Raw genomic sequence first — 11782 nt, 5'->3', positions numbered from 1 at the left:
TTTAAACTGCACAAAATAAAGGTAAATTAATGCGTAAACGCTCATGCGATGAGGAAATTTGAGATATACCTTTATGGGAAATTTAGTTTAACATCTGAAATTGAAACCAGAAATGCAGTGTACAAGAATTGAGTAACACAATAACCTTGTCCTTTATTAATTATAGAAAATTATGGAATTGAATTTCTTGTAAATACTTGTTTTCAAGTTCATATTTTTTGTACTCGAAGATTTTCTAAAGAAAGGAGAATAAATTCATGAGATAAGTATTGATAACAATCACATTGTTTCAATTTACTGAAATTGTGGTACAGGAAGTAATTTTTAGCTGGATTTTACAACAAATTTCAATAATTTTCATTGTTCATTGATTTATTGAAAATTTCAACGGTTTAAAAAAATTTAAATTCAAATATTTCCACTAGGTTCGAGAACTTTTGCTTCAATTTAATTTAACTACCTGAATTAAGCTTGCTAATTGTATGATACGCTATTCACAACGTTTCCTTAACTTATTAAATAAACATCTAGTAATCATTTCTCTAGCCTTTTAAATAAAAATTTGATGTAACAAAATCTAAATCAAATTTTAAGTGTCCATCCCTAGACTATTGTCGTACCTTAGTTTCTTAAAAGTGCTTTAACTATTTTAAAAATTCAATTAAAAACTAAAAGAATGGATATAAATCAGAACCGTAGACGACACAATCTGCAGGCAATTTTATTAAGTGTGGTACGAGATGCTTTGAGACGACGAAATACATCCAGAAGAGACCGAAATTTCCAGGAGGAAATAAGCTCAAAATATGAAAAGAAACCGTCAGACTTGAAATATAAAACTCACAAAACAAAGAGCATCAATAAAGCATTGCTATGAACTATTATTTAATTATGTTAATTTATCACAAATGGAATAGTTAGAATAAGTTAATTTTTTTTTGTTAATTGAGGGAAATTCTTTGATAATTTCACGTGTTCTCTACAATAAACATGGAGTTATTGATAGTTTGACGCATTAAGTTAATTTATTAATAAGATTTTCCTTTAAATAATACTGATTTCGAGGAAATTCATCATCATGTTTAATGATTCTTTAATTCGAGGATAATTCTCGCGTTCAAAATGTAATCATCCAGGAATGTACAATAAATGATGTGATTTTTCTGTTATTCAATTATATTCACAGTGTCTTGTGTTGTTTTTTAGTTCATTATTATTGTATCTTTGGATTTAGGATATAAAATTGTAACATACAGTCGATGCTTTCCTGGATCTTTGAATTTGCAGCTAACAAAATTCAGAAAATTCAATAACCATGCACTACAGTGTGCATATCTCCAATAATTCATCAATACCTTTTACATTTCATTCATTCTGTGCAATTAAAGACATCAATGCACCACTGATTCAGTCTGAATGTAATGAAGAATCAAAACTTAGAAATATCAACAGCACACACGTGTTTGTCCATTACATATATCTCATTCATTTCATTGCATTGCTTATATAAAGAACATACGTCCAAAGTTAAGAAACATTTTTAATTCAATCTCTGAACGAGTAGCATTGCTTAACAGACTTAATTTAAAAATAGTGATCAGACAGTGACTTGATAAAATATGTTGAAGGTTTGGAAATTCATTTCTGTGCATGTAAAGTGAATAATATTGAAAATGTGATAAAATTTCAGGAAGTTTTCGTTGTTTTGTGTTTGATGTTGGCAGTTGTTGCTGCATATCCAAGTGAAGATGTGAAAAACGATCAGGTAGTGTCAATTGAGAGTAATGAATCTGTCGATAGTGAGGATCAAGATTTAAGTGGAGCTGAATCTAGATATGGTGGATTTGGCTTGTTTAGTGGAAAAGGATTCGGTCACTTTGGGGGACATTATGGTGGCTTTGGATTTGGACGAGGATTTGGTAAGGAATTACTAATATTTTAATTTGAGCATACATACAAATCAAACTGTCAAAGAGAATTCAAATTCCTTTTGAATTTGTACGGTTTTAAAATTAGATTAAACATTTGTAGGGTTTTGTAAAATCATATTGAATTTGAATGGTTCTAAAATTGAGGGGATTTGTAAGGCTCTGGGGCATTGTTAGAATTTAAAAGGTTCGAAATTGTAATTTAACGGCTTTTTAAATTCTATTTTGTTTAGGTTTGGGACATGGCGGATTCGGAGGACATGGCTGGAGACATTTTGGTTAAGCATTGAACCTAATCACTAACTAACACCTTCTGAAAATGTGATAAAAAATAACTAAATAAACCAAATCAATAAAACAAAATCATTTCCGTTGTTTTTTTGTATCTTTTCTTTTACAAGCATCATGTTCATCACTTTATTGGTTCGTTTATATATCGTATCGGATATTATTGTTAATGAAAATTGTAATAAGAGTCAATGAACTTAAAATTATGTACATTCATTTACTGCAAATATAGTTTTTCTATTTATTTTAATTAGGTATTTTTTAATTCTTTTCATCTATGATGAGGTGATTTGTGAACATTACTTGAAGCTCATTCGTGGCACACGCAGAGAAAAATAGTTGCTTGATTTTTTTCTTTTTTTTAAATTAAAAAAAAACTAAGAACAAGAAATAAAATAAATAAATTAAAATAAAAACGAACGCGAAATTGAATTTTTTAACATCCTAGCTAACATTTCCTTAAAACTTCTTCACAAAACGTCATTTTTTTGATTCAATAATTTTTAATTTCATTAAATTAAGCGCATTGTTTTTCATGTCCAAAAGTACTTTTATGTCTGAAAATGGTCAATCATTGAAAATAATTTAATAACCAGGCGCATTTTCCCGACTTGTCAAATTTAAATTTTGAAAAATTAACGAACAATATTCAAATTCCGAAAAAAGTACGGTCATAACATATTTGACATAGCAGTTACTTCGAGAAAATGCGCTAATTAACACATTGTTCATGCTAATCTCATAAACAAAACCCGAAATAAATGTCAAAATTTGCAACTCTTTTATGTTTTTGGAAATAATATGAAGCATCATAGAAAATTTTGTTTTATGGATAAAAGTATATTATTATTTCATAATATCATCAACTTAATTATATAATCGATAAATTCTAATAAAATTGAAGCAAAATATTTTAATTAACAAAAAAATCAAGAGTAAATAGAAAAAAGAATGAACTAATATTTATGTATATATAAATGAGGTCGCTATTTCATTGTTTTTCCAAACAAGAGATGAAAAAAAAATATTCTTGTGGTTCACATCATGTAACTTTTTCCTTTTACATCGTAAACGTTACTTTTTTCGTAATAAAAAAATAATTATTTTTATCCAAACCTATTATCTACTCAAAATAAGTTGATATAATGTGTTTAATTTGATGGTGGACTGCTAAAATTGAAAGATGTTGGAATAGCTTGTTGTGTAAATTGAAAACCTGTTGAATAAAAAACACAAAATGTCAATAAAATGTGTTCAAGCAACTTGTTGTTCTTAGCAATTTACCTCCACTTTTCTCTATAGCATCTGATCGTTTCTGATTCCTTTTCTGTTCGGCTGTTGTTAAAATTTGATGTAATGATTTTCTCTGTTCTTCTGTTAAATTTACACTAAGCATTGTATACCAAGTTGGATCTTGTAGCTGTAATTCTGTTAAATAAATCGTAAATCAATTGAACTTTATTAAATTAATTAAGAGTTTCTTACTTTGCATAACATCTTGAAATACGATATATTCATCTATATATTCGGGACAATCTTCGTCATCTAATGGAGTTGTAAAACCTAGAAAATAAGCAGATTGATTATTGACTGTACTAACGGCTTTTTCGATTTCAAAATTTAACGTTTTTTGTAAAATTCAAAAGCGCTTTTGAAAGCAATTGAATCTCAACGGTTTTGTAAATTTTAAAATCAAAAAGCTTTGAAGAAAATAATTTTTAAAAAACAAATAGAAAGTTTTGAAACAATTATTTACCTTCTAAAGCAGTCTCCTCACCTTCATCGAAATCATCATCGTCCGAATCATCATCATCTGAATCTCCATCCTAAAATAAATTTAAACGAAGATCATTTAATATATTTCGGATTCAAAAATTTAACGGTTTTGTAGAATTCAAAATAAATTAATCAGATGAGATATAAGCATGCATACCTTTACGACAGCAGTAATTTCTAGACCTTGTTCGGCTCCGTTTTTCCTTGCTAATTCAGCAACACGTTCCATATAAGAATTGTCTAGTTCGTTCATTTCATCTTCATCGCTTGAAATGCCTTCCTCGCAGTCATCTTCTAAGTTTTCATCCTCATCACTTTCCTCCTCTTCCTCTGCTTCAGCACGAGCTTCATAAGCCCGTTTTAGTCCATCAAATATGAGAATTAGTGATGGAATAATATCATTTGACACTTCACTTAAAACTTGTGGCTTGGCATTTCCTAAAGATATTAATGTGCACATCCCAACAACCCATAATTTCCTATCGTGAATCCCTAAAAAGCAGTCTGTATCATGAATCCATTGCTTAACGAAATGCGATAATATTGAGTCATTAGTATTGGGCATTGGTTGTTTAGATAGCATATCCAATAGCGGTGATGTATTCGTATACAAAGCAGCAATGACAACTTGCAAGCACATAGTTCTCAATTCTGATGTTTTTACTTCACGAATTAATCGTCCTAATGCTAATTCTACAAATGTTGGAATACATTCATTAATTCGTCCACGACATTGAAGAATCATAACTTCTAATAATTTAGCTGCATTACATTCCGATTCTTCCGTAACATCAGTGCTTGTTAAAACTGTTTTACACATATTGAAGAGTGCCAAAACGTAATTTTGATTTTGTAAGAAGGCATTCGTATCGACAGTCACATAATTGTATAAAGTTGGCATCATATCAAGGAAATAATCGATTCCGTCTTTCTCAAACATTGCATAAACTAATTCGAATAATTTCCATAAATCTTGTGATACATTCTTGGATGTAAGATCGTAAATGAGCGAAAAGGCCTCTTCATAAAATTCATTAATATTATTTTGAAGGATGTGACCGATAACTTGTAAAACAATTGGATGTAAACTAGCAATGACGTCAGGTTTCTCTTCCATAACAGACAATAAGGTTTCCATTGTATTTAATAATCCCATAGCTGTGATTGCACGATCATCATTAGAATCATCGCCTTCAAGAACTTGACTGAATGTTGCTGCCAAATGTTGACAAATTTCAACAGCAATTGGAACTAATTGGTCTGTAAATTGGCATACAATCTTTTGCAATACATTTGTAAGATCCTCATTTTCAGTTTCACGGATAATTTTCAATAATTCAACAGTTATTGGCTTAACTTGTGCTTCAACGAATTTACTTGATTCTGGCTGTGATACTAAGAACATTTGAATACAAACGGCAGCTTCAACTTTAACGGGTAAATCAGGATCAGTAAGGAGAGCATTTGATGATAATTGCATAATTTTTGCTAAATTTTCCGGATTCTTTATTCTAATTTCACTAAAACTGTGAAGAACCCAACAGGATCTTGCCCTCAAATGACCTTGTGGACTTTGGAATCCTGGAAATACGTATGTTACGAGCAATGTCTCAACTTGATCTTTAAACACTTTCTTCTTTGGTAAAACGTCAGCTAAGCTTCCAATCATATGTAATGCTCCGTCCTTTTCTCTTGGTGTGATGCTTGGATTGTTGATAATTTGGAAAAATGCAGTCATGACAGAATTCAAAATTCCTTTTCGTGTTTTACACAAACTATGAAGAAGAGATTCCGCTGCTGGAACTGGCGATGAAATGTCATCAAAGACATCGAATTTCTGACGAATGTATTCAACTGGATCCATTTCCCACATTTCTTGATCAGCTTCGGAGAATGACATGAGTGGGAAAATTACGTCTTGAATCAGCGCAATGGCATGTGGCTTAATAATCTTCCATGAATGTGCATGTGATACTCTGAAATAATGTGTACAGATAGAAAGTAAATTAGTATACGTGTCATTAATTAAATTAGCCATAAAACTTTTTTAAAAAATTAACGGTTAAAAAATAATTGAAAATGTAGATGGACAGACAGTCAAAATTAGAACAAAAGCATTTGTTTTAAGAGTAAACAATTGCGCTAATAAGAAGTCAGAAGTGAGTAAGAAGAGATGAATGTGCTAATTAAATACTTACGAATTTTTCATATAATTCAAAATGTCAGTAAGAACGCGTGGCGAAACCCATTGCTTCTTTCTGTAATCATCTAGAACTTTGAATTGGACTTGTAAGATGCCTGTTGAGAATGTCTCTAAATACCATTTTGAAAATTCTTCATATTCTTTAGAAACGACATTTCCTGGACTTCCATAACGTTCAAACATACGTGCAACAATATGCGATGCCCATTTCTTAACTTTCCATTCCGGTAATTCTAAATTATCATCGGGATTTTCATCAAGTCGTTGTGCATTTGTTGGACGATCAAGAATTTGACGACAAACTTCCATCCATTGTGCGAACATTTCCTTTGTTATAACGTCAAGTGGCAATGCATATTGTGTCAATGCATAATAAATTTTCAAAATCAATTTTTGTAGCAATACAAACTGATCATTGTCATTTAATGGATCATGTCCAAGAAGATTTATCATAAGATTGTAGACCATTGGCAATAAAAGATTCATTGCTTCCGTTAGCGGTGCACGTTCATTTGATTTTTTATATTCATAATTTTTAACAAGTTGATACAGACATAACAGTGCTCCATTCCATCCGTTAACGTCAGTATTTTGTAGATAAATGCTAATTTTATCAACAACTTGTGTCCATCGATGAGGAAAGTCGTGCTTTATGATGTTATTAATGCATACACATAATTGTACACGAATTGGTTCGGGCGCTAAAACAATTGCATCAACAATACTATCTCTAATCATTCCTCTATCCTGTTCATGTATTGAAAATACAAGTTGTTGTCCTGCCTCAGTTTCTCGATCTTCCCAACTATTTGTTATCGTATTCTTTAAATAGACGGCACCTGCTTGACGTACTGGCATATCAACATCATTTTGCATTACAACTTGTAATAAGCTAGGCACAAACCCAATAATTTTGTGCACCTAAAAATACAGCATAAATCAATCCAATTGCATTTTGTCATGAAATTTTTATTCAATCATTTCTTCGTACCGAGCAGAAATTCGATTGTACGAACGTGATACGAAAAATTGATTAACTATTATTATTACGGACGATTGTACCTTCTCCGCGATACATACATTGTCTGTATATATGCAGGAATGAGGTTATGATATGGAAATGAGTAACTAAGCCGAATATGTGTTATTTTTGGATATGATATTCATGAAATTTTAAAAGGAACATGTGTTGTATCAATCAAACACTCATTTTAGTGTAAATATCTTCAACTTTTGCCATACGGTCGACCCGTAATGACTGCGAATTTCCACGAATCAGAATCTAACGAATAAGCTTTTTTGAGTGTTGTTGGACTAAAAAAAATTGCATCACTTAACGCGAAAAAAGGACAATGAACGTTCATGATTTTTTTCAAGGTCAATCATTTTCGATCTAGTTCCTCATTGTATCTATTGGAGATGACATGAAAATGTGGAATTTTCATCATGAATCATTGATGAATTGAAATATTTGAGCGCAAATGAAAACATGCGTTCACATTTAATATTTTATGTTTTACAGCTTTTCATACCTGTTGTAGCTGATCGTGTGCTTGCTGTTGCTGATTTGCATCCAGTGTTGCACGCAAAACTTCCACAATCTTGCGCGAATCCATGATTTGAGCTATTATTACTAAACTTTTTTTAAAAATTAATGCTGTGAAAAATTAGATGAAGATTTTTACAATACGATTTGCAGGGATTTGTTGGTCTCAAATTTGAATCTCAGAAGCCGTTGACAATTTTTTTATTCATCACTGTTTTTTCAATCTACACTTAATGTCATCAATATTTTTGACATTCTTGCGCAATTATCTACCATAACTTACCTTTTGAGTTAAATGAAAGTTGTAATTGCTTAAAATTAATGGAAAATATTAACAGTTGAAAATAACGGTTTTGTAAAATTCAAAAGGATTTTGTAAAAATGCTTTGTGAAAATTTCAAAACATTTATTGTGAAAAAATAATAATTTACTGTTAATTATAGTATATCCGTATCATAAGTGCGTAAAAATAACATAAACTTGTGTTTAAAATGCCAAAGAATTGACGTCACATATTAGTTTTATACATTTCATTCAATAAAACGTGAAAAATAATGTTTAACATAAAGGCGATAATTTTTCTCATGTTTTATGGCTTAATAAATTGCTCTAAATTGGAAGATGGCTATTGTGCTCCTTATGCTGGAAAGATTTGTAAATCATATATCAAGAACTTCCAAGTATGGTATCCATCAAACGGTGGATGGGAAAATGAGAAGATAGCGAATGGATTATTCAAGGAATTAATTGAGGATTTAGATCCTTTGTGTCAAAAACCAGCAGCAAAACTTTTATGTGCATATGCTTTCCCCAGATGCAAATTAATTGATGGCACAAATACACCATTACCACTGTGCTATGAGGACTGTATTGCTGTAGAGAAAGTTTTTTGCTACGATACTTGGGTCTTATTAGAAGAAAAGAAACAAAGAGGAGAAATACAGCTAAAAAGCAAAGGACATTTCCGACTTCCAAAATGCAATGACTTGCCTCGATACAATAAAACATCTAAAGTACCAAATTGCTCGTATATGGGACTTGTGGAAATGAATCAAGCTGAAGTTACATGTAAGATTTATATCCAATTTGTATTCGTGAATATTTTAATAGCTATAAATTTCATTTGTAGACGATTGCCGCATTGGAAATGGAAAGCATTATTTAGGAACACAGAATTATACAGAAACTGGTGTTTCCTGCCAAAAGTGGACTAGCCAAGTCCCGCACAGTCATGATACGCCTCCCCCAGTATTCCCCGAACTCATTGATGCTGAAAATTATTGCCGAAATGTGGGTGGGCAAATGAATCAGCCTTGGTGCTATACCGAGGATAAATCAGTTAGATGGCAGTTTTGTGATATTCCATTGTGCCCTAATTCCACTGAAAATATTGCAACATTAGATTTGAACAATCCTAAATTAGAAATGGAAAGTGTCTTTACACCTATGATGATATTTATATTAGGATCTATCGGCTTAGTAACTATTTTGATAATTCATGTATGCATTCTTCTCATTTATCGTGTTTCTCGATATAACAAACGTGATCATTCAACTGCCGGCTTTACTGTCATAACTCAAAATGTAGACATGAATAAACTTCCTGCTAATGCTAATTATCATCAAACTGCTGCAAATTTAAATCCAAAATTAGAGAAATTGGAATATCCACGTAATGATATCATTTATATCAAAGATCTCGGTCAGGGAGCCTTTGGTCGTGTTTTTCAAGGCAAAGCTCCTCGTTTAGTTCCTGGTGAAGAGTTTACTTTAGTTGCTGTAAAAATGCTTAAAGATGAAGCTACAGAAGATATGCAATCTGATTTTGAACGCGAAGCTTGTTTACTTGCTGAATTTGATCATCCAAATATTGTGAAATTACTGGGTGTTTGTGCTATTGGACGTCCAATGTGCTTACTTTTTGAATTTATGGCAAGAGGAGATCTCAACGAATTCCTTCGATCATGCTCGCCAGCTATGAATACATCAAATCAAGTTAAAACGGGTGGATTTACTAAACAATTGACACATCGCGATTTATTAGGAACCGCACTTCAAATTGCTAATGGAATGGTCTATTTATCAGAGAGGAAGTTCGTTCATCGCGATTTAGCTACACGAAATTGCTTGATTAATGAAGACATGGTTGTCAAAATCGCAGGTAAGATTTGAAGCTTATTTCGTATTGGAATCAGATTAAAATGTTAAAATTTCAAATTCCCATAGATTTTGGATTATCACGCAAGATATACGGACAAGATTACTACAAAGGAGGCGAGGATGACGCGATTCCGATTCGATGGATGTGCTTGGAAAGCATTTTGTACAATAAGTATACAATTGAGAGTGACATTTGGGCATTTGGTGTCGTCTTATGGGAAATATTCTCATTTGCTATGCAACCATATTTTGGAATGACGCACGAAGAGGTCGTCAAGTTTATCAAAGATGGAAATATGTTAAGTTGCCCGGAAAATTCTCCGTACTGTGTTTACAACTTGATGAGACAATGTTGGAACCGAAAGCCAGAACAACGACCAAGTTTCCACTTTATACAGCAAAATCTTCATCAGATTTGCTACGATTACGATTCTCGAGGAGGATCTTAAAGGAACTAATCTCTTCCAATACGATTTATGATTTGAATTATCAATTTTTTCTACTAAAATCATAAATCTATCATTCTACACATTTAATTTTTTAACAAAGTCGAATATTTACCTTTTTATGAAAGTGACAGTTTAAGGATTTCTTGTAAACGTTTGTGCATTTATGTATTAAGTTATTTTATACCAGTACTATTAGATTTAATTCATTTATATCACGAGTGACAATAGCTATGACTGTTATATAAGGACCACTTAAATCCATTTTATCATTATTTTTACTGAACGAATCTCAAAAACCAAAGAACAAAAAAATAAGTATTTTGCCGATCTCAAAGCATTATTTTAGGCTAGCTTATTATTTCCGTACAAATTGTAAGACTAACAATCAAAATTAATTTTGTACATCGATTAATACTAAACGATTGATTTATAATTTTAAGGATTTTGACAAATCCAAAAATTGCTTTATTGAGTGATTGCCATAAAAACTTTTTCTTTAAAAGTTTGATTGAAAAAATTTAGTGTTTTTTTATAAAGAAAAATAATATTATTGATAAGAAGCATATAGCTTGAGATATTCTCGAGGAATTGAGATTGTATTGTCTTTTTCAAATGTTTATGCGTTGCAATGTTGATGACGAGTATTAAGACGCAATCTGAGAATTCAATTTAAACGAAGAAAGCTATTGCAAAATAACGGTCATTTTTAAAATTTTAAACTTGAATTTTAAACATCCGTTGAAAATGTCAAAATTCAAGCTGTAACTTAACCTGCAAAAATTTGATTTTTTGAATTAAATACAACAACAAACAGCTTGAAACTGAAAATCTAGTCCCACTCGAATCAGAATCAATAACAGAAATTTGTTATCAAAACGCTAGAAACATTAATGTAATTATTAGGTGCTATTATCTATTTACACCTGATAATTATGTGAAAAGATTGCAATTTTATTGCCTCGTATGAATTAGGGGTAGCAAACTTAATTCCTGAAACGCATCCCAATTCCTGACTCACCATGATTTTTGGGAAGGTATTTTAAAGCAAATTTAAGGATCCAATCCTATGAATTTGGAATTGAGTACATTTCAGGAATCAGGTTTGACACTCCTGGTATAAATATGGTCGAAAAGCTATCATATATGAAGAATAATAGCTGATTATCCACATATACAGTTGGTAAGAATGCGTATGCTGGAATAAAAGGCTAAAAAAATCCTTTTAAAATTCATAGCAATAAGATATTTTTGTATTTTGCATAAATTTTGTGCAGAAAGATTTCAATAAATGAAAAACTATCAAGTATAAATCCCGGAAAAATTAATAGCGTCATGTTTGTTCGAACAATTCTCTTTATTATCATAATACAAGTACAATTCTACTCACTGATATTTTGATGTCTCTCTTATATCTTCATAATTGAAAGACAGA

At 31.2% G+C, this 11782-nt stretch overlaps 3 protein-coding genes across 3 annotated transcripts; 2 read left to right on the top strand and 1 right to left on the bottom strand.

Moving 5' to 3' along the window:
* Positions 1-1556: 1556 nt before the first annotated feature.
* On the top strand, positions 1557-2274 carry LOC139091491 (keratin-associated protein 19-3-like). The gene is made up of 3 exons (XM_070641621.1): positions 1557-1628; positions 1691-1919; positions 2162-2274. The coding sequence occupies exons 1-3, from the start codon at positions 1620-1622 to the stop codon at positions 2209-2211; spliced, it is 288 nt and encodes a 95-aa protein (XP_070497722.1). The 5' UTR covers positions 1557-1619; the 3' UTR covers positions 2212-2274.
* Positions 2275-2294: 20 nt separating this feature from the next.
* On the bottom strand, positions 2295-7882 carry msk (importin-7 msk). Its single transcript, XM_070641617.1, has 7 exons — positions 7728-7882; positions 6191-7116; positions 4150-5968; positions 3973-4042; positions 3702-3779; positions 3501-3644; positions 2295-3432 (listed from the first exon to the last, which is right to left on the bottom strand). The coding sequence occupies exons 1-7, from the start codon at positions 7809-7811 to the stop codon at positions 3368-3370; spliced, it is 3186 nt and encodes a 1061-aa protein (XP_070497718.1). The 5' UTR covers positions 7812-7882; the 3' UTR covers positions 2295-3367.
* Positions 7883-8141: 259 nt separating this feature from the next.
* Positions 8142-11660, top strand: Nrk (Neurospecific receptor kinase). Its single transcript, XM_070641619.1, has 3 exons — positions 8142-8809; positions 8871-9902; positions 9968-11660. Exons 1-3 carry the CDS (start codon positions 8296-8298, stop codon positions 10348-10350), a joined length of 1929 nt encoding a protein of 642 aa, XP_070497720.1. The 5' UTR covers positions 8142-8295; the 3' UTR covers positions 10351-11660.
* Positions 11661-11782: the final 122 nt, after the last annotated feature.

Source organism: Chironomus tepperi, unplaced genomic scaffold (genome assembly GCF_022539635.2).
Source record: "Chironomus tepperi strain 1889 unplaced genomic scaffold, CSIRO-AGI_Ctep_v1 contig_244, whole genome shotgun sequence".
Lineage (NCBI taxonomy): Eukaryota > Metazoa > Arthropoda > Insecta > Diptera > Chironomidae > Chironomus > Chironomus tepperi.
The sequence above is the reverse complement of the archived record's forward strand: the minus strand, read 5'-3'. Positions and strand labels throughout refer to the sequence as shown.